Genomic DNA, 22,896 nt, shown 5'->3' with positions numbered 1-22,896 from the left:
GAGGCAGTAGCAGAAAAGGGAGCGGAGGAGAATCGCGGGGCGTCCTCGTAGTAGTCACTCGTACCCGCACACACGCACAAACGCACGCGAGGCGTTCGCGTCCCGGGCAAGGAATTCCGGAAGTGTTGAGAAGCGGCTTCTAAGAAGTGCCCCGCCCCGGAAGGTAACTTTCTCAGGCGAGGTTACGGGCGGGGATTCTACGGGTACCGGGAGGGGCCGAGTGCACATCCTCATCACCGCGAGGTGAGGCTTTGCCTCCAGCAGTAGCACCGGTGTCTTCTGAGACTGCTGCCTCGGCTTCGTGCTTTCTTCTTTCGTCCCCCTCCCCAAAGGAGTACCCTCCCCTTCACCCCACACCTTGGAGTAGGTAACTGGGCGCGGGCCAGTCATGTACAATCCCCTCTTTGGGGAAGAGGGAGGGAGCACATCTGGTGCGTGCGGGCAGCCCCACGCGCGTGTCCCAGTCTGCGGACTGGGTGCGCGACCCGGGAAGCGAGGGGGCGGCCGCTGCGAAGGCGCGGAAAGGAGGGCCAGCTTAGAGAAAACCAGGGACTGGGGTAGAAGAGCCTGGACTATTCGGAGAAAAAGCAGGAAACCACTGCAATTAACTTCATTTGAGTGCAGTGTTTGAAGCATCTGCAAAGAGGATGATAGCACCTCTTCGTTCGTGGAGGGGAACTAGGAGAGATAGGGAGAGAATCCTGGCCGTACGCTCCTGGGGGTTCGACTTTGAAGGTAGAGGAGGAGAGAGAAATTTGGGAACACCGACGAAAGGGGAGAGGAGTCTCTTTTGAGCGTGAAATTCATTTATTCCAGCCCTGCCAAAGTAACAGCCTGGAAAAATACAGCCAGATTGTATCAGTAGCCGGGCCATGCTGGAATCATAAGACTGGAAGAATTCTAGTCTAGTGAAATTTGCAGTATCATTCTTTTTCCTTCTCTTGCCTCCACCACTCCGTTATTTTCCTTATCTCTTCCGTAATGACGTTATCAGATGGCTACGAGACAACAGCATATTTTAAAAGTAAACTTTTGTTTGTGTCTTCAAAAGAATCAGATTCTAGTTGATGAGAAATGCCTTTTAGAACCTAGCTTTCTTACAACTACATGCCCTGGACTTGCCCCAGTCACGTCTGTCTAAGGGCGTGTATTTTAGGTATTTTTTTTTTAAATTGCACGCTCTCCGGAGATCTCCAGGTTGTGAGTTCAGGCCCCACGTTGGGTGTAGAAATTACTTAAATATTTTGCTTGTTTGTTTGTTTGTTTTTAATTGCACATTCCGGGCTAAGCAGTTTTAGGTTAGAAAGCAGGAAGCCCACCGACTATGGGCCTCTGTAGAAAAGTATTCATTAGGATAATTACAGGATCCTCTGCCTGTTTGGAGTGAAAAGCTCTTCCCCCAAAGAGTTCAATGGTTTGTTTTTCTCAAAAATGCTACTGGCTAAGTGGTTTAGTTGGGAGCATCACTTTTAAAGATACATTTTTCCAAGCAGAGGTAAATTACAATGTTGCAGTATATTCTGGGGGGAGGGGAGGGCAGTAGTTTTTCGTAAGTGTTTTGAGAGCCAAGATTATGCAGTTCTGTCTGTTTTGAGGGGCAATGAAGCAATATTCCATATATTGCTGGGAGAATAGTGCCAGACTGCCAGATTTAGGAGAGACCTGATTGGGGGGGGGGGGGGGGGTTGGAGCAGTCCCTCTAAATGTTTGTTTTGTTTTGATTTGACTTGGAAATCAACAGGTTACTGCTGAAGGAAATATTAGCAGTGCTGGGGTGAATTGGGATAAGGTATTTTCTGTTGAAGATAATCAATAGATGTATAGGAGGAAGTAGAAACTGGGAACACGGTCACTCCAGGAGGAGTAATATCTTAGCAGCCCAGGAAACCTGAGTGTCGAGGTTGAGGCAGCTGCAAAGCATTAATACAGAGCTGCAGTTATTTGTGCCGAAGCAGCCAAATTTGTAAAATATAAACACTGCAGGGAAGGAATTTGTTACAGATGTCTTCTATTCAGGCTCTATACTTGAGAAGCAGTGTTCAGTGACTTTTTAGGATTACAGTTAATTTTAAGTAACTAGTTACACATTTAACCAGCCTCAAATAAATCAACATTACAACCAGATGTGCCAGTATTCTGAATGGATACAGCTAAATTCCCTTCCATTATTTTTTAGCCACCATATTTGTCTTTTCTTAGCCATCAAGTGTTTATACTCAAGTTGCTTCAATAAAACCTTTACAACAATGGAAATAGTTGCTTTTTCTCATGCATGCCTGAAAATATCAACAGTTAAGTGATTGTGGAAGGGGGGGTTATTGTGCAATTCCAAATTAAATAATGGAAAAACATTTCCTTCCTTGAATTCCCCTTCTAAATTAATATTTCCATCTACCTGCTGGTTTTACCCACTTGGATATCTTGCCACCATCTCAAACTTAGTGGGCCCATGTTTGAATGCTGTACTGCCCCTTTCTCCTGATGTCCCGATGTCCTTTAAGAACATCTTCTTGCAGTAGCTTTGGAAACCCTGTCCATAGACACTGGTTTAGGACAAGTAATAAGGTGTCATGTGCAAGTTTCCTTGCCACTGCGGCCACCCTAGACCAAACCTACATTCTCTCTTGCCTGGGCTGTGACTCGTGGTTCTTTGCTGGTCTCATTACTGTAGGCCTGTAACCAATTAACCTTCTCAAGGGTAATTAGTTCCCAGCCGGAACTAAATGTAATGATTATAAATCACCAAGTAGCATAATTTCAGTAGAATGTTAGTTACCTCTTTGCCCACCCAACCCCCACATCTGCCAGAAAAGAAAAGAAACTCGATGACTTTCCATAATTAACAAATTCAGTACAGGAAGTCTTCATTATCAAGATAATCGTTGTCAGCAAAGGAAAATTCATATGAAGTGGATCCTTTTGATGTGGATACCGAACTTTTACCATAAGTGGTACCAAAGAAGGACCCCTCAAAATGTCATCTTAAAAAAAAAACTGAATTTTTAAAAGTTTTATGACTATAACCAAGACTTAAATGTAGCGATACTAATTGATTATTTGTTCATTGTAAATCAAGTGTTTTTTCTGTGTAATTATTCTGAAAGAATGTAGAATGGCATCTTGGTCAGGCCTGAGCATTTGATGTTTGACTTTACAAGGTCATAAAGTTATTTTTGCGAAAAAAAAAAATTTTTTTTCTTTGCAAAAATTAACCCTTTCCCACTTAATTTCTTTCAAAATGCCTTATTGTAAATGTCTCGATCTATTCATCAGACTGTTCCGACTGCCTGACTTTAGTTCATCAGCAGCTTTGCTCATGATTTGAGTTTCCACACCTTTTATTTGGTTGAGTATAAATGGTGTTTCCAACATTTAGTTTTTACCCGGGAGAGAGGAGCCAGCGTGTTTTTTCTTGTGATTTTTTGCTTCACTTTGCAACCTCAGCAAACTGCAAGGATTCCGATATGGTAATTGAATAATGACAACCCTGAGTGCGAACTTCCCTCCCTCTTAACCTGAATCCAGCTCTTGTTACTAAGACTGAAATACCTGAGGTTGTGAAAAAGTAACCCTTTCCCTTCTTCCCTGGAGCAGAGAATTTAAGTGCTGTCCTCAAGAGGAGTTTACATAGCAACAAGAGTTTGTGGCATGCCAGTTAGGGTTGCCCGCAAATTTGGGGGAGGGTCAGGCATCCAGCCAAATCTGCGCAAGCCCTTGGAAATGAGTTTGCAAGTATTAACATCATCCATTATATGTGTGGGCTTGGTTTCAGGTGTTTTTTGTTTGTTTGTTTGTTTTGGAGGGGGTTGGGAGGGAAAGGTTGAGAACAACAGAGTTTGCCCAACTCTACTGTACTTTCTCAACCCTTCCCCCAGCTAGTGTTTTTGTTTTTCATCTGGTTCCTTCTACTTCAAATGTTCTCCCTGCCTTCTTGGTATCGAAATCATATCTTAATGACCTCTTAGTAGCAGCCTTTTCAAAGTCTACGATTTTCCCTGCCTCCCAAGTGGATGTGATTTGTCACGCACTTAAAACACCCTGATATCGCATTATCTCTAGGATAGTCGTAGAGAACCAGGCATTCCCTCTGGTTCTTTTCGAGTTGAACTATAAGGTCCCCAAAGGCAGGAATATGGATCAGTTTACACTTAGTATATACCTACCCAAATGTTTGAACTGCCCATGCTCATAAAGCCAGCTAGCTTCCTGCCTATCACTGTATGGCCCTCCTAACAATCCTTTGATGTTTTCCCTCACTAGAGTTTTTTGTGCCCTGGAAAAATACAGCTAACACATCATAGACCTTCAGTGTTTCAGACCAAACTAAGCGAAAATGCGTTATGTGAATTAAAACAACTCAACAGTATGTATACGGATATTATTTTAAGTCTAATGTGCATATTAGTAAAATGTAGGTGACTTGAAATGCTAGCTAATGAAGTGGAGAAAATTTATACTTTACTTTTAACTCTCAAAATAGCATTGAGTCAGCTCAGGAAAGCTCTGTCACAGTAAGGGGAGGGGGGCGCAGGCTGCAATGGAGCCTCATTTGTTTCTGTGCTGCCTAAGCCTACGTGTAATGACTGCCTGTAATGACTGTCCCCAAATGGCACCATTTAGCTTCTGTTTTTGAAATGCTGCTAAAAATAATATTTTTTCTGTTTCAGTAGCATTTTTGAGATGCTTTTATAATCCTGAACATTTTGGGAATCACAGGGTGAATAATATACTTTGGAAATCACCCTTTAACCTCATTTTTTTTTCCAGTTATTTACACTGTCAGCAGATTGCTACGAAATACTGTTGCCCCTTGGGGCTGATTGCATTCCAAGTAATTACCCTAGAGAGTCCCAGCCCTGTTTGCCACTTTTTTTCTTTCATGTAATTTACGTTTGTAGCTTGTTTTTTTGTTTTTCTAGCTCTCTAACATTTCTAGCTTCAGTATTTTTTAATATGATCTGTTGAAACAACTGTTTAGAGCTTAACATTTGCTGACCAAAAATCCAGCTTTTGATTACGGAGACTGTTTTGTAAGGGAGTTTAACCTGGTTAAATGAAGAGTAGTAGATGAGGAGCAGTCCTTCAGAAAAGTACTTTTTCACCTGTGGGCCATCAACAATCCCTTTGACAATCTAAGGGAAGCTATAAAGATACAAAGATAAGGAGACCTAGCAGATAATTTGAAGGAGCTGGTGACCCCTTTGCCCCTAAAGATACTCACCTGGGGCTGGGGGACTTTCTCCATTTTGTCTAGATTTACGGGCAATCCAGATTAAGAACCCTTTTCATAGAAAAAGTGACAGATTATTTAGCTCTTCCTTTATGAACTTCTGGTGGTGCTTATACTTGTGAGGTCTGCAGTTTGCTGTTTTTAAGTTTGGGTAAGCACAGAAAAGTTATTCGGGGTCAAAATACCATTTTTCAAAAGGAGGTAGGGGCGCCTGGGTGGCTCAGTAAATTGAGCGTTAGAGTTCGGCTCAGGCCATGATCTAACGGTTCATGGGTTCCAGCCCCACTTGGGGTCTGTGCTGACAGCTCAGAGCCTGGAGCCTGCTTCAGATTCTGTCTACCTCTCTCTGTCCCCTCCCCCACTTGCATTCGGTCTCTCTCTGTCTCTCAAAGGCAAATAAATGTTAAAAAAAATGTTTTTTTCAAAAGGAGGTAGAAAATTAATCCAAGTATTTTGCATCATTCTAGACAGATTACGTTGTACAATAATAAATGGGGTCGCTTGGTTGCCTAAAGGTTATTTTCTTTTAAGTGTTAGAATTAAAAGCAGAGGAAATAATTCCTTCTCTGATGTATTTGTTACTAATGAAAGGAAATGGAAATCTGGAAGATAAAAATCTAGGTAGATGAAGTTCTTTTATTTGGGTGTAGAGACCACAAATAGTGACGAGCAGCCAACCTTTGATTTAGCTAATGGTTAGTTTTCATGCTGTTTTGATTGCCTCTAACAATGTAGGTTATTTGTCATGTATAAACCAAGGCTAGTTAAAAGTTTACCAGGAATCACTGCCTGTTTTCTTATGCTATATGCCTGTAGCTAAATGACTGCCTCTACATGTCCACATAGCTTACTGTTTTATTACTTTCAAATGTCACAAAATTAAAGGGAGCTTTCTTGATCACTCCACGCCGCCCCCCCCACCATCTTCTCCACTCTTCTTCTTGGCCTTTTTCCGTAAACTTAGCGGCTCTGACATAAATTACGTATGTTGTTCCTCAGTTTCCTCCCTTCCCCCCTCCCCCCCACCAGAAAGCGAGCCCCTGGAGGACAGGACCTTTGTCTGTCGTGTGCGCTGCTGTGTCCTCGCAGCACGAGACGGCCTCACTTCCAGTGGGTCTGCTGCAGGGTGCTTTAGCCGAGTTACCTAAGACACACACTTGATGTTGGTTTGTGTGTGTGCTTTTTTACAAACATTAATACAGTTTGTGCGTATCTCTTCAAGGTTTAAATGAGTATGAAAATGTGTTAACATTTCTTTCTCTCATCTTTATTAAGTGGTTTTTATTTTTTTAGCATAAAGTCATTTTTTCTTACCTAGGGCCTCAAGTTTTGCTTCTTTGCCAAAGTCCTTATTGGAAACTGAAATCGTAGGCTTGCCCACGTAATAATCCACAGGAACCGTATTGATCACATCTTAATAATACAACAGAAACACATTTAATTTTACAACAGAAATACGTGTTGAGTATCAGGCAAAATATACACCCAGAGAACGGTAGAATGGTTGCTTGGGTTCAGTCACTCAGGGCTCCTTGAACTAGACTCCCAGGCTTTGTCAACCTTGAGATTTAAGGTGGCTTTCAACAACCCAACTCTTTGTCTCTTGGGGGTTTTAAGACTGCAGAGGTGATTGTTGTTAATTGAAATGCAATTCACATACCATAAAATTCACTTTCTTAAATTGTAAAATCCCCTGGTTTTTAGTGTATTTGCAAGATGGTGCCACCATCACCACTATTTAATTCTAGAACGTTTTTCATCAAAAAGAAACCCCATACCCATAAGCAGTCACTCCCTACCCTCTCCTTCCCCCTAGTCTCTTGGCAACCACTACTCTGCTTTCTGTATCTCTGGATTTGCTATTCTGGGTATTTCATATGAATGGGATCATACAATATTTGGCCCCCTGTGTGTGACTTCTCTCACTTGACCTAATGTTTTCAAGGTTCATCCATGTTGTAGCATGTATCAGTACTTCATTGCCTTTTTTTTTTAAGTTTATTTATTTTGAGGGAGACAGAGCACACGCATGTGGGGGAGGGGCAGAGAGAGAATCCCAAGGAGGCTTGGCAGTGGGGGCTGGGATTCACAAACTGTGAGATCATGACCTGAACTGAAGCCAGATGCCTAACCAACTGAGCCACCCAGGGGCCCCTGTATGGATGAATATTATTCCATTGAATGGAATGCCACATTTCATTTATCCATTCAGCAAATGATGGACATCTGGGTTGTTTCCACTCTGGAGCTATTACAAATAATACTGCTCTGAACGTTTGTGTACAACACGTTTCACTTCTCTTGGGTGTATATATACTAGGAGTGAAATTACTGGATCACATGGGACCTCTGTGGTTAACCTTTGTAAGATTGTTTTCCGAAGCGACTGCACCATTTTGTATGCCTTCTGGCAGTGAATGCCAGTTTCTCCACATCCTCACCAACACTTGTTATTATCAGTCTTTTATTATAATACCACACTGTGGTATCTCAGTGTGGTTTTGATTTGCCTCTTTCTGATGGCTAACAACACTGAACATATTTTCATGTGCTTATTGGCCATTGTATATCTTCTTTGGAAAAATGTCTATCCAAGTCCTTTGCCTATTTTTAATTATGTTATGTTAATAATTTTTAATTATGTTATTTGTCTTTTTAATTACTGGGTTTTAAGGATTTTTTTTTGCATGTTTCAGATACAGTTCTATCAGATTTATAAATTTTTCCCCCATTTTGTAAGTAGTTTTTCACCATCTTGATGGTATCCTTTGAAGCACACGAGTTTTTAATTTTGATGAAGTCCAGTTCATCTGCATTTTCTTGGAATGCCTGTTTATGTGTCACATCTAAGAGATTATTGCCTAAGATCATGAAGATATACACTTTTTTCCCCCTAAGAGTCTTGTAGTTGTAGCTCTTACGTTAGATCTTTGATCTGTTTTGAGTTAATTTTTATATATGGTGTTAGGTAGAGGTTCATTTTCGTCCTTATGAATGTATGTATCTAGGCCCAGAACAATCTCTTGAAAAGTCTATTTTTTTATCCCCCTTGAATACATGGCACTTTTGTTGAAAATCAGTTAAGCAGGGGCACCTGCGTGGCTCAGTCAGTTGAGCACCCAACTCTTGATTTTGGCTCAGGTCATGATCCCAGGGTCATGGGATTGAGCCCCACATCAGGTTCTGTAGTGATCATGGAGCCTGCTTAAGATTCTTTCCCTCTGCCCCTTACTCTGCTCGCGCGCTCTCTCTCTCAAAAAAAAAAAAAAAAAAAAAAAAAATTGACCATAAATCTGTGGGTTTAATTCTGGAGTCTCTTTTCCAGTAGTTTATATGTCTATCCTTATGCCAGTACCCACACCATCTTGGTTACCATGGAGCCTGTTTCAGATTCTCTCTGTCTCCCTCTGCCCCTTTCCCCTGCTCGTGCTCTCTCTCTGTCTCTAAAATAAAAATAATAAATTGTTTCAAAATGACAAGAAAACAGAAAATAGGAATGAAAAAGGCAAGACAGAAGATCAGTTCAGGAAGTGCAACAGTTCCTGAAAGAAAGAATAGAGAAAATGAGGAGATTATCTGTGAAATAATTCGAGAAAAGTTCCCCATAAGCGCAGTACGGTTTCCAGACTGAAAGGACCCACGTGACAAAATAAGGGAAGGGGACTAAAAGGTACAAACTTCAGTTATAAAAAAGACACGGGGACGTAATGTACAGCGTAGGGAATACAGTTAATATTGTAACAACTTTGGTGACAGATGGTGGTAGATTTAGCATGGGAATGACTTCATAATATATGTAAACACTGAACCACTATGTTGTATACCTGAAACTAATATAACATCGTATGTCCACCACATTCAATAAAAAAAGAAGGACCCATTTGAGTACCCAATGCAATAACGTCTACGTGAAGGCATGAATAACCACAGATTTCCTGAGAAAGAAAACAGGCCACATAGAAAAAGAATCAGGAATCAGAATGGCTTCAGATTTCACAGCAGCAGCACCAGAAGCAAGACAACTGAGCAGTGCCTGCATATTTCTGGTAGAAAGTGACTTTCAGCCCATAATTCTGTATGCAGCCAGGTCATTCAGCCCATTTTGAGGGCAGAAAAAGATTTTGAGACATTCAGGGTACAAACGGGAGAATAAGCCAAGAATAGAGGACGTAGTAGTGGATAAGAAAAGAGAGGGGGCCTTCTCTTTCCACAACAGACATGGTGGTACTTGTCAGCTCATGGACAACCGTGACTCTGATAATGTGTTAAAACTTCAAAGTGAACGGGCCACAATGGGATTGTGTTTAATTCCACTGAACCGCACATTTCGAAATTATCAAAATGGTATTATATCCATTTACTACCAGTTTAAAACAAAAAAAGAAAAAAAGATACACGGGAGGTAGAAAAGAGCCAGCCCATGCCACTCTTACAGTTGAGCTGTAACGGGTAGATAAGGGACAGTAGTTAAGGGGTGGGACTGAGGAATGGTATACAATTTTTGAACTGTTTACCCTGGAAAGTTTTTAAATTTGGAGTCAGAAAATGCAAGAATGTATAGGTAAGTGCCTGATGCCCGCCCAGAAGGAGCTCAGCCCACATGGGCTGAATCTCACTGGGCCGGCTGTTGGTTCTTTTTGGATGTTTCCTGGGGCCTCTGCACTGACCTTCCCTCTAGGGTAGTTCTCTCAAGCTCACGTGAGCAAAGCAGCTTTGATGACAAATAAGTCTTTGACCATGTGAAGTACTTTGACCAGCAGCCTCTGTTCAAATGTTGAATTCGGAAAAATAACTGTAGCCTAAACAAATCTTATCTTACAGCGTGAACTTCTTGCCTGAGCATTGTAAAGACTGACTGGTTTGAAAATGGAAAACCAAGAACCAGCGGATCCTTCTCAAAATACCAAACAGTCTATTATTTCAGAGGAGGTATAAATTGTTTTTCACTACCCTGCTCTCTCCCCACACACAGCCAAGTCCAAATGAAATGTGTAGACTGTCGTTTCAAATGATTGTATTTAATTCTTAAAGACGGGTTTTAAACATTGTTCCTGCTCCCTTTTTAGGACTCAGGGACATTTTGCTCTTGTGTGGGAGCAACTGTGTATCTCTTAATTATATGCACTCATGAAATTGAGACTGTTTTAAAGCAGATTTTGGCTCTTCGTACAAAAAGTCTCAAATTTTATTAAAAGTTTGCCCGGGTAGAAGAATTAGTCCTCTGGGAGTTTTAGGGTTTAGACATTTCATACTTAAGCCTCGCATCTTCGTTAGCTGTTTATGGTCTCAGTATATATGTTTAAGAACAATAAAAACCTAAGTTGTTAGTTGTAGTCTGAATTCCAGAACTAATGTACGTCTTACATGTTATTCAGTGTAGCTTTTAATAAGTCTCTTCCTGCAGGAACCATTGGAATGGATAAATTTTAAGTCCTTCATCTTGGAACTCTGATCTTGACACCTTCCTGCGGTTGTTTATGATTTAAAAAGCTTTCCATGTTGTCTGTGAATAGATCTGCTGATAATTATTAGGTTGCTGCTGGCCAGAAGTAAAAGATGGGACAGTAAGAAAAAGGCTACTGCTTTCTGTCCGCAGCAAAACTCCCCTCTCAGTTCAGTATAGTGCCGTAGGAATGTTAGTCCTCGTAACCGAAACTCGGTGTCTAGGCAGAATGACCGTGGGCTGCCCGTCTCAGATCGGGTGGGAAACCCACGTGTCACTGGAAATGCAGTCGATGGACACGGTCTCCTCAGTCAGCCTTCCCATGTCGTCACTGACTAAAACGCCAGCGAGGAGTTTCTACCTACTGAACATACCTGTGTGAAGGGCCCCAGGCTCAGAGCGTAGAACGCTGGGTCCCAGAAAACCCCTCACTTCTTCATCCTCCCTCTCTACCTACAACCGCCCCCCCCCGCCCCCGCCGCCAGGATTTTTTCAACTATCATCTCTTTTCACCTCTCAGTATTACTTCCAAAACTCCAAAAAGAAGCAGAACCACCCTTCAGGAAGATAGCTTTCCATACTTCGAACTGAAAACCTGCACTAATTATTGGGAGGGAAACGTGATCCCTGGGAGGGCCACACAGAGAAAATCTGAAAGAAAACACACCTTCTAAATAAAATCCTCGGTTTAAAAGCCTCCCAACTTATTGTCTCCTTTTAGTTAATTTCAGAAGGAAAATGGGTCAAGCTTGAAAAAACAACGTACATGGATCCTACTGGTAAAATAAGGTAAATGATTTTTTTCCCTTTTGTAAAATGCTCAGTATTCTGGTTCTCGGGGTCTCCGCTTACTGTTTGACATGAACTCTGATACTTTTCTTATTGTAAACTCGATCTTAAATGAGAAATCTAATTCCGTATTTTCCCACTCTCAGAATGTTTGGATCACTTCTCATCTCGGAATACAATCACATTGTAAATTTGTTACATTAACTAATCAGGAATTGATTTCAATACCATTCTCCCTGAGTAGATTAGTATGAACCTGAAATTTTGGTCCAAGCCCCATCGAAGCCAATAAAGCAGCAAAGTAATTAACAATCCAGATTGCCTCGTCCGAATCATACCAGGTTTTAATTTCTAAATTAGGATGAAGGAGAGAACATTGCTGGGTTTGAGGTAAAACTTACATGCTTTACACCTTGCTCATGGAAACGTAAATTGGAAAAAAAGAAAAAAAGTTTTGCAAAACATTTCACAGTATGTACCAATTGCTCGTAAAGATATAACTCCCTTCAATCCAAGTAATCCCACTCCGGAGACTGTTTGGAGTCAGATTTATGCATGAAAAATGTTCACAAAATTAAAAAAATAAAAACAAATCGAAAGCACCCTAACCATCTTAAAAATGGGGAAATAATTGTTATAGTGTAGCATGATAAAAGAATATGTACAGTATGAAGGCATACAGTCAATGATATTATAACAACTCTGTAGGGTGACAGATGGTTACTACATTTACTGTGGTGACTTGTAATGTGTATAACTTGAGTGACTATGTTGTACACACCAGATACAATATTGTATGTCAATTCTCAGTTAAAAATGGGGAAATAATTTTTTAGTGTATTCATTTGGTAAAATCTATGCAGTTATCTACAAAGCAGATTCTGAAGACAATCTAGCAAGAAAAGTTAAGTTGATGATAAAATAGGAAATTGTGTATATGCTTTTTAAATTCTTTCCAAATAATATATAAGAAAAGGCTAGAAGGAAAATTGGCAAAACATTAATGGCATCTGTGTGGTAAACCTGTTTTCTTCTGTTTTCCACGTTTTCTGCTTAGAATTTTTTCTTTCGGCCCCTGTCACTGCCCTGAAAAGAAATTTTTTGAAAATTATAATTAACTATCAGAAAAAAAAGTGTTAAAATAGATTAAACATTTCCCTAGTGAAATATGAAAAGGAATGAGATAGAATGAGAAAATATAAAAATGTAACTAAATATTAAAGTATCCAGATTACATGATATATCGATTCATAAAAAAAAACAAAAACTCCATTTGCTAAGTGATCAAATGAGAATACAGAGTTTCTTCATGAGGAAATACTTCTGTCATCAGCATGAAAGTACATGGACTTGCCAGTAATTGAAAGCACTTTAATTATCTCTGCTAAACTAGCAAAAATATTCCTAAGGGCCAGTGTTGGAGAGCTGTGGGAAACATCAAGCTATCCATAGCACTCTTAAATTAAAACCTCAAAGCGAGAAAGCCAACCATGCTACCACCCGTCAACACAGTGTATGTTCTGCCTTCGGCAGAACACTTGTTTAAAGAGACTGATGTGCAGAACTAAACAGGAAATAAATAGTGGGGACAGGAATACAATACAGAAATGTGGCCAGGCCCGAGCCTGAAGGAACACACAGTATGTTCAAATGGACTGATGTTTGTGAAAGTGTAGATTGGCACCCAGTTTGTAGTGATACAGCTTGGCTCTCTTTTACCCGTTAAGCTGTTAAGGTTTATAACACAAATATGCCTCTTAACACTAATTAAAAGAGTACGTGTTGGTTTGCACCGGTGGTGCATCTCTTCACTGGACTCCTCTTCCTCCTTCAGCATTTCTTAATCAGGGACGTGCATCAGAATCACGTGGAGACTCTTTTCGGGATACTCGTGTCCAGGTCTCACTTCCGGGGAGTCTGTTTGAGTAGCTGAGGCATGCACTGAAAAGCCTAGCGAGTACCTGCTTATGTGGCCTGCTTATAGCATGTTCACCTCCTTTCTTGCACGCGTAGGTCTTCCTCGTGAACTCCAGGGAGCTCGTAGGCAAAGCACTGACATTTCTACCGAAGTGTCAGGCTTTGAAGAGGGAATCCCCGTGCTTTGCCATAGGTCATGACGTATAAACTCATAAAATGTTTTATCTGTTACCTGATGCAAAAGCATGTCGGTAAGGATGAGAGCAGCTAGAAAATCCTTTGTTCTACCATGTTATTCATGGATACGGATACGGAGTTGAGTCTAGTAGTGTAAACCTATGCTGGCAGTGTGCCCCCTGATGGACATCGGGACAGAGCTGAAGTCATCCTTCGGTGCCCTTCCTGCCTCCTGCGTTTGTTGACCAGGGGAGGAACGCAGAGCAAGCTTTCTCCTATGACAGTTTCTCAGAAAACAGAGTCGCTTAACTAGAATCAGAATTCTAACGCCACAAGAGGCTTTTGAGCTAACATACTCGTAATTCCCTAGTTTTACACCGGAGGGAACGGTCTCACGGGATGTGTGGCTGTGCGCTCAGCTGGTAGGCAGGTGGAGACTGAGACTGTCTGACTCGGTCAGACGCTCCTCTTTCAGAGTCCCTTGAAGATGACCGGAGCTCCCATGGGGCATCCCTGTTCTAGGATCCCGTGTAAATGCGTTTATATTTCATGGTTCACGATGTATGGCTCGTTACTGGTTATTTTACATCATCTTAACCATAACCATGCTGCTCTCTTGTTTCCCTCATTCCTAGAGTATCTGGGATGGCGCCTTCACGGCTCCTCCCAGCACTGCCTTCTTCAGTCTTTAGGACTAACCCTGAGGGGTGGCACAGAGAGCTGAAAAGGTTTTCATCTCTTGCCATCTGTACTCTTTACTTACCAGAGTTGCTTGTTGGTTGGCTTCTTGTTACTAACAGGAATGTCGGACGGTTGTGAGTCGTCACAGCAGCGTTTGGCTTCCACAGGTTCATTTTGACACACTCGCTGCTCGAATTTGGGTATAATATTGAGAGATCTACAGTTTACAGAAAGGTGTTTTTTGGGTTTTTTTAACTAGACTAAATACCGGGATTTCTTTCACAGAAACGTGACACAGTCCAACCCAGCCAGATAAAAAGTGCGAGGCTCCCCCCACATGGCCCGTCTCATCGTTCCTGCTCTTCTGGAGGGAGGCGGATGTGGACGCCTTCCTTACTCCGGTCCCCAGAGCCACTCAGATCCAAAGCTGAACTGCTTCTCCACTTTCATTTCTTACCACTGCTTCTTTCCAGTTCAAGGGAGAAGAGAGTGAAGGGGACTTTGCCTCATCTGTCCTTCCCCTTCAGACAGCATTGTACCAGTAACCGGATTCTCGGGACGCTGTTCCCCAGAAACAAACGGCCCATCGGGAATCAAGCCATAAAAGGGAGCAGAAACCTACCATTCCTCATCTCACTTTCTCCACTCTGGACCATTTTCCCCTCAGATAAGAGAGATCTCACACGTGCAAACTAGAGCACTCACCTAAATGTAATAATTCTTCAAATTAGTAAATGGGACGGCCCTGCTTTGTAAAATTGTTATTTAGGTCACATATAAATAACTGTCTCAGTGGTTCCTGTTCTGCAGAGTATCTTTTCCTCTTAGCGAAAGGCTGGAATTCTCCTAGGCGCTTAATTTGCACAGACTGGTCAATACTTTCATTTACTGCTAACCTGTAGATTTAGGATCAAACTGAAATCTTCCCAGTGAATGATCTGAAAGGCAGCTCAAGCGATCAGTAGGCCTTCTGTTTAGATAGCGCTCAGAGGGTCAGGCGTAGGGTGGCACGTTTTCTTCAGAAGAAGTTTCAGAAGCTACAGGAAAGCACGATGGAATTGGCTTTTCCCATATAGATCTGTACTGTCGTGGCCTCCTTGGCCATTATCGTTATTACACTCGCATGCTTCGCATTTGTAAAGTTCTGGTTGTGGACTGAAAACCCAAGGGCATTCTCCTCTGTGACGTTAGTGATTTTGTTTTTGCTTCTCTGCCTGAACAGAACGTGGGAAACGGTGAAACGTACGACCAGGAAGGGGCAGTCGGCCGATGGTAGGAGTGCAAACCCCTTACGACTCTTCATGGAGGAAGTCACCGTGCTTTACTGCAAGAGGCGGGGTTCTTTTTACGTTAACCCAGACCTCAGAGCAGCTCTCTTCGATTGTGGTCTTTTAAGTCTGGTATTCCTTTTTGCAGTGCTTTGTGGCTAAATCAGGCTTTCTCTGTAAATAACTTCTGGCTTCAGTCCCAGCGTTTTTGAGGGAAAGGTATACTAATATTTACAGCCAAACGGAAGTCAGTATAATTTGAAGCCACATACTGCATCTGGATAGGACCTCTAGAAATCCTGTGTTCTGTTCAAAGGACCTAGGTGAGAGCCTTTCGTTTGGAAAAATATTTGGCACTACTTTACGATGGACCAGTTGCTTTATGAATTGAGAAGGATGCGGAATTAGGAGAAGAGACTATCCATTCAGTTCACATTCCCTTCTAGGCATAAATGCACTGACTGCAAAGATCCTGAGAATCACCTGTGCTCTGGGGGAAGTGGGCAGTAGGTCTTTGTTTTTCCCTTTCATTCCTCCCTTTCATCTTGTTCTCTTTTTAGTGGAAGTAAACAGAGTAGCTGCCACAGCTGCTGTTTTGGTCTGCCGGGAGAGTTGGGTGGAGGGAGGTAGCCAAGAACTACGTGTGGGCAATTTGTGTTTTCCAGAACACACTGGGGTTTTGTCTGTGTTCTGTTGTAAGTAAAATATTTCTCTCTTGGGAGAAAAGGTCCTTTATCCTAAAACAATAGACTCTAACTTAGCATCTACTACAAACACTGGGACTGACTCCATTTACTGCTGAAAGGAAATACAAGCACACGTAGATCAGTGAAAACGGCCTGGCTGCTGCAGGTTGAGAAATAGGTCTCGGCAGAGGTTAGCGTAGGCAGGAATTTGGTCCTTGACCCTGTGCCAGGTACTCCCTGACCTTTCATGAGGGACCTCCTTGGTTTTATCTCCTGGTCACAGGTGTGGCGGTCATCCCAGTGCTGCAGCGGACACTTCATTACGAGTGCATCGTTCTGGTGAAGCAGTTCCGACCGCCCATGGGAGGCTACTGCCTAGAATTCCCTGCAGGTGAGTCCCTAACCGCTGGGCCGAGCACCTAGAACAGCCAGAACAGCAGTGCTTGGACATTTAACACCTTTTTATGTGTCTCGGCGGTTTTAAGTTTTAAAGAAAAAAAAAACATCCCTCAAATGCACTCTTTGATGCACTGACCCCCAAAGCGAGGTGAGGGTCTGTGAAATAATCCAAGTTCTACCGTCGTCCCCACTTGGCCTCCCTGGTTACTGCTGGCTCTGAGCACGGCCCCTGCCCCCAGTCCGCCAGTCTTACGTCCTCCTCACAGGTGATCCTCATCCGGGCATTTCTCTGCAGCCTCAGTATTGCTCTGCACGGGAGGAAAGCAAGATAGGTGACAGGGTCACATGAGGAAAACGGAAAAGAATGACAGGCTTCCTGGGCCATGCCACAGAGCCGGGTCCATGAGCCGCGCCAGGGGGCCAACAGCAGCACCAAGCCAGCTCTCCTCACGGGTCCACGCTGTCTGTGCTGCAGAGATGCCCATGGGAACAGTCGAGGTCTGAATAAGAGGAACAGCTGTCAGAAGCTACTTACTCTGCCTGCGGTTTTATTCTTTTGCTTTTTTTTCTTCTTTTCTAAAGAGAGAGAGGGTGAGCACGTGAGGAAGGGAAGGACAGAGGGAGAGGGAGAGAGAGAATCCCAAGCAGGCTCCATGCCCAGTGCTGAGCATGACGTGGGGCTGAAATCTCATGACCTGAGCTGAAATCAAAGGTCGGACGTGCAACCGACGGAGCCACCCAGGCGTCCCTGCCTTTTCTCTTAGAAAAGTTCCAAGCCTCAGTCAGTGTCACCTGTGCAACCGCTTCCCACAGTCCTCTGATTCCTCGCGTAGCTCCCAGCAGTACGTCAGGAGAGGGTTTCCCTGTCGCACCTCACAAAGGATTTGGACTTCCAGGTCTCATCGATGATAACGAAAGCCCGGAAGCAGCAGCTCTTCGGGAACTTGAGGAAGAAACTGGCTACAAAGGTGATGTGGCAGAGTGCTCTCCAGGTTTGTACTGCTCTCCGGGCGTGCGCTTGGGGACAGACCCTTGAAAATTAGCCAGCCATTACACTGTGCATGGTGTAAAGGATCTTGCGTTGAGGCTCCTCCACGGAGGAGAAATCCTAACTAGGTTCGGTCACTGTCTACAGGCCAGTCTCTCTCCGCACGAGGGCAGGTTTGAACAAGGAGGCCCTGAAGCTGGAGAAGAGATGGGAAATTCGCTTACCTTCCAGAGTTTCTCAGATCCTGAGCTTTATTACCTCATCCACGTGCCAGGCTCCTCACTAGATTTTTTTTCTCAATGTGGTGAAAGGACCTGACAACATGTCAGCACCGTCTCACCCCCAGACTTAGCGCACTTAACCTAGGAACTCTGGAGGGAAACACGTATGCTGTGCTGTCCCACAGCGTATACTGAGTGCATCGGGCCGAGTGTAGTTTTCCCGCACGGGCTCCGTGGGCACTGTGAATCATGAGCCCGGTTTCCTTCCGAAGGCATTTAAGTAATGAAACATGCCGTGTCAGACCGGTGTCTGAACTTGAGCGTTTGCTTCTCTCCACAGCTGTATGTATGGATCCGGGCTTGACAAACTGTACCACACACATCGTGACGGTAACTATCAACGGAGATGATGCTGAAAACGTGAGGCCTAAGCCAAAGCCAGGTGAGTGTGCACCAGCTGCGGTTAAGGTGGTTCTGTCGCACTGATGATTGGTTAACTTGCTACTGCCTTGGTTTTTGATTTGTGAGAAGAGGAACAGGGTTCTAGATACTTCAGTACTCTGGGCTGTTTTGCTCATCGTGGGTCCTGTAGCATTTTTAACTCTTAACTGATTTTTAGGTGTTCTTTACAAATGTTAAATTCTCACATTTCCCTATCTTCTGTATGGGGTTTATTCCCACTTAGGATTATGAGCCCGAGGTCTGAAGAGGAAACAGTGAACACCTTCAGAATCACAGACGTGTGTCTTTGTGTGTATTATAAGAATGGCAGAAGTACTTATCACTGAGTTCCGTACTTAGGGAAACGTTTAAGAACTTCCTTGCTCTGTTAGATTTCTTAGCAAGTTTGGGCTCCCGCTTTGATGCTTCTGCCAGTTCCCTGTCGTCTCCCACCCCGTTAAAGGGGGTGTCAGGTAGCACAGCCATGTTCTTCCGTTTCTCATCACCTCGGTGGCTCCTGAATGTGTCAGGGCCCATCACAGCTGATTTTAAATGTTCGGTGTTCAAACTCGCAAGTAGGCACCTAACGTGCCGTGAAGCAGCCTGCCAGTCCTCAGAGGTGAACAGAACCACCGTATCAAGTCCCCTCGGAGGTTTATACCCCAAAGCACAAAGCTCATGTAGGGACTTGCACACCAGTGTCATCAGCACAGTCCCCAAAAGGTGGACGCCACCCAAGTGTCCACTAGCAGATGAGTGGACCCACAAAATGTGGTGTAGATGCCCCGTGGAATACCATCCAGCCGTTAGAGAAACACGCTGGTGCCTGCGGTGGTAGGGTGACTTTTGATAATGTCGCGCCGAGTGCTTCGGGAAGCCAGACAAAAAAGCGTAAATAGGGGCCCCTGGCTGGCTCAGTCACATCTGGGGGGTGTGAGTTCAGGCCCCACATTTGAGTGTAGACTTTACTTAAGAAAAAAAAAATTTCAAGTGTAAATATTGTGGTTCCACTCATATGAGGTTACCTAAAATATTCATAGAAACAGAAAGTAAACTAATGGGCACCGAGTTTCTGTTTGGGATGCTGAAAAGGTTCTGGAGAAGGATAGTGCTGATAACTACACAACACTGTGAATGTATTTAATGCCTTTAAATTGTATTTTCAAAAATGGTTAATGGGCACCTGGGTGGCTCAGTCGATTGAACGTCTAACTTCAGCTCAGGTCATGATCTCATGGTTCGCGGGTTCAAGCCCCGCGTCGGGCTGTGTGCTGACGGCTCAGAGCCTGGAGCCTGCTTCAGATTCTGTGTCTCCCTCTCTCTCTGCCCCTCCCCTGCTCTCTCTTGCTCTCTCTCAAAAATAAACACTAGAAAAATGGTTAAAATGGTAAATTTTCTATACTTTAACAACTTAAAAATACCTGTGTGTATTATCATAGAGTATGCTTTCAATTTGGCTATTAAGCATTTGCTTTGGAGAACAAATTCTGTACTGTTGGAATGTTTTTTACATAGATTCTAATAGAATCTATAGAATCTGATTCTCCATAGATCACACACAGAATCTAACGTACATAGATTGGATTAGTAGAGACCCAGGTCTCTGTTGAAGTCTCAGACCCTTTTCGGTATGTCTTGCACTAACCTCTTCCAGTGTTTGACCAGAGCAGGCCTTGCTGCAATGTCCTCCTTCTGTGTCTTTTCAGGAGATGGAGGTACGTCACCCAACTCAGCAGTGGCTGACGTGCGTATGGCTTAGCGCAGTGGAAATGGCTACAGGCATGTTGTGGCATTCTGGTAGGCTCTCTTATTCTGGAGCTTTGTTTTCACTTGCACTTTCTTTGTTTAGAATTTGTTGAAGTAATTTCCTTACCAAAGAACGACCTGCTGAAGAGACTTGATGGTAAGCATTCTTAAGACTGCCAGTTTTCTCAATTTTCCCCGTCCCCAGTCCCATTCAGTGAGGAACTAAGTAGAATTCTGTTTCTTTATATTCTTCTCGTTAAAGCCAAATACCTAGAAATGTTGGCGAACTGCAGTTAACCAACGATAATTTTCTTTTCTGGGTGGCACTGAGTTTGAAAATATGAGCAAAACATTCTCTGTCAAGGTGAAGGCTTTCAGTGGGATTTTTTTTCTATAGAATAGCCAGAACTATATTCCTGCAGATGAGCCAAAACTTCTGTACCTCATGTCGCTAATCCATGGCACTGAAGAGGCCTAAGTAGGTATCTCTCAGCGGATCCTCAAAAATGCTAGCATGTTGATGGTACTTCGTGCAGGGTAGAAGTTATAGGAGAATTTAACAATATTCTTTCTACAGAGACTGAGGTATCTGCTATATACGAAGAGCAACATGCTGATACAGTGAACCAAACTAACAGCGTCACCCCTAGTAAATTACTGGTCATGAAATTCCATTGTGTACTTTCTGGCCAGCCCATCTCCTAGGGATTTTGTAAAAAATTCAGTAAGCCTGTGTGGGCAGATTAGGATACGCTGTGCTGGAGCGTGACAGAGACCCTTCAGAGGGAGCTCCTCCATGCCGGCTGCTAAGTCCCCGATCACTCCTTTGTAAAGGAACAGACAGTCGTCATGACTTGAATGTTTTAAAGTTTTTACTTCAAAAATTAACTTGAAGCACAATTTGACCTGAGGCTTTGAGGGCTGTCTCTTCCTCCCCTTCCCTAAGTACCAGTGGCTTACAATTTTATTTCTAATGACTCTCTTGTTTTAAAAGTAAGTATGAGGGGCGCCTGGGTGGCTCAGTTGGCTAAACGTCTGACTTCAGCTCAGGTCATGATCTCACTGTCTGTGGGTTCGAGCCCCACATCGGGCTCTGTGCTGACAGCTCAGAGCCTGGAGCTACTTCGGATTCTCTCTCTCTCTCTCTCTCTCTCTCTCTCTCTCTCTCTCTCCCCCCCCCCCTCTCCCCCTCTCCCCGCCCTCTCTCTCTCTCTCTGCCTGTCCCCCACTCGTGCTCTGGCTCTGTCAAAAATAAATATAAATTCATAAATTAATTAATTAAAAGTAAATATGAGCTTCCAAGAACTACTGTGATTCAGATTCCTAGAAAGCTTCCTTCCTGCATTGCCTTTTTAAAAACTAGACCTAAGGTAACAAGTACCTCAAGATCTCAGTCCGAATGAGAAGTGCTCATACTGGAGAAAGCCCGAGTTTCCTCAGAGAGCTGTGGCTGCCAGTGAGGGGCAACACATCTTTGAGTCTGTCGGGTCTGACTGGGTCTGAGGTTCCGCCGTGTATGGGTTACGACCTTGAACACGTGCCACAGCCTCTCCCGGCTTTTCTCCTGAAACAGGAACGAGAGGTCTGTCTCTCCCCTGTCTCTGGGGAGGCGTGAGCACAAAAGGACTTAAATGTTAGATGCTATAGGTCTTTACTGCATTTTTATATTAGAGAAGTATTCCTTTAAAGAACGTCTTTCTCCCTTCCATCTAACTTAACCTTGCTGGATCTAGGCTTGGAAGAGGGGGCAGTACATAGTGCGAGAGAGGGAGGAAGGAAGGTAGACGGGGACAGATCTACAGGAGGAGGAAGGGGGGAAAGAACCAGTTTTCCTAGCTTTATTAGGTTGGAAATATAGTAATCAAACCATTTTTTCAACAAGTCACATTTGAGAGATTGGGAGGAAAGTATCCAGAGTTCGGTTGGTTACACAGAATAGCTTTCAGCACTTCCCCAGCCCCCGCCCTGCACAGAGGAGTAGGACGCCAGCCTCCCTTCCGGGATCAACGTGTCTCTGAGCTTGCGCCTAAACTAGTGGCTGGGAGAACCAGTGACAGATTCCAGGTCCGATAACCTCCACCTGAACAAAACAGAAGTTCCCCTCAAAGCCCATGGTACGACGTACACTCCCGCAGCCTTGTTCTGGAATTCTCTAGAATTCCAGTCCTGTCGTGCACGCGGCTGAACTTGTAGGCGGAAAATCAGTGCTGTCTGGCAGCAGAGAGGACGCACGAATCCCGAGATAAGGCACTGAAGGGTCACCACAGCAGCGCTCTAGAGTGCACTCTAAAAGAAGTAGTGATTTGCATCTATAGACTTACAGCTTTGCTGTTTTAACGCATCAAGTCCTCACCTCTGATATGTGTGATCTTCTGCCTTTATTCTTTCTTCTTGTTCTGGTCTTTTGCTGGAAATGTAATCCTGCTTATATATCCTTTTCTCTTCTGACTAGAGCAAGGTCCTTGAAGGCAGAAGGGGTCCTGTTCACTGCTGTATCTCTATCTAGCATTGTAACCGGCACATAGTAGGAGCTCAGTCTGTATTGATTGATTGATAAGGGGTATTCTCCTTTATTCTCTTCATTGTCTAACTTGTATTCTTTGCTTCCTGTAGCTCTGGTAGCTGAAGAACATGTGACAGTGGACGCCAGGGTCTATTCCTATGCTCTGGCACTGAAACATGCAAACACGAAGCCGTTTGAAGTGCCTTTCCTGAAGTTTTAAGGCCAAAGGACAGTAGCCATGTTTTTACAAACAAGACCACCCACCAGGCCTCCTTCACTAAGACTTTGTTATTCAGCTTAGCTTAATGTAGATTTGAAATTAGGTTTTTCATTAAATAAAAGCAACACAGAATACATGTGGTGATATGGAATTGTAATTACAGGGAGGCTGTAGCCTTCATATTTAA

General features: G+C 43.4%; 1 protein-coding gene across 8 annotated transcripts; it reads left to right on the top strand.

The window, feature by feature from the left end:
• Window positions 1-21: 21 nt before the first annotated feature.
• On the top strand, window positions 22-22,845 carry NUDT5 (nudix hydrolase 5). 8 transcript variants are annotated; one of them, XM_015067792.3, is made up of 10 exons: window positions 22-163; window positions 10,052-10,159; window positions 11,395-11,462; window positions 15,460-15,509; window positions 16,475-16,582; window positions 17,487-17,582; window positions 18,140-18,241; window positions 19,947-19,955; window positions 20,090-20,143; window positions 22,600-22,845. In XM_015067792.3, the coding sequence occupies exons 2-10, from the start codon at window positions 10,097-10,099 to the stop codon at window positions 22,707-22,709; spliced, it is 660 nt and encodes a 219-aa protein (XP_014923278.1). In that variant the 5' UTR covers window positions 22-163; window positions 10,052-10,096; the 3' UTR covers window positions 22,710-22,845. The 8 variants fall into 8 exon arrangements, with proteins under 8 accessions (XP_014923278.1, XP_014923279.1, XP_014923277.1 ...); XM_015067793.3 differs by lacking the exon at window positions 22-163 and adding an exon at window positions 221-367; XM_015067791.3 differs by lacking the exon at window positions 22-163 and adding an exon at window positions 222-363.
• The last annotated feature ends 51 nt before the right edge of the window (window positions 22,846-22,896 follow it).

This window comes from Acinonyx jubatus, chromosome B4, assembly GCF_027475565.1.
Source record: "Acinonyx jubatus isolate Ajub_Pintada_27869175 chromosome B4, VMU_Ajub_asm_v1.0, whole genome shotgun sequence".
Lineage (NCBI taxonomy): Eukaryota > Metazoa > Chordata > Mammalia > Carnivora > Felidae > Acinonyx > Acinonyx jubatus.
The sequence above is the reverse complement of the archived record's forward strand: the minus strand, read 5'-3'. Positions and strand labels throughout refer to the sequence as shown.

What these genes read in the sequence shown, in the direction of transcription:
- NUDT5 (XM_015067792.3), top strand. Translation starts at nt 10,097, where the DNA reads ATGGAAAACCAAGAACCAGCGGATCCTTCTCAAAATACCAAACAGTCT. An exon ending in TGTGGCAGAGTGCTCTCCAG is followed by an intron (nt 17,583 to 18,139) that starts GTTTGTACTGCT and finishes TTCTCTCCACAG; the next exon opens with CTGTATGTATGGATCCGGGC. An exon ending in CCTGCTGAAGAGACTTGATG is followed by an intron (nt 20,144 to 22,599) that starts GTAAGCATTCTT and finishes TGCTTCCTGTAG; the next exon opens with CTCTGGTAGCTGAAGAACAT.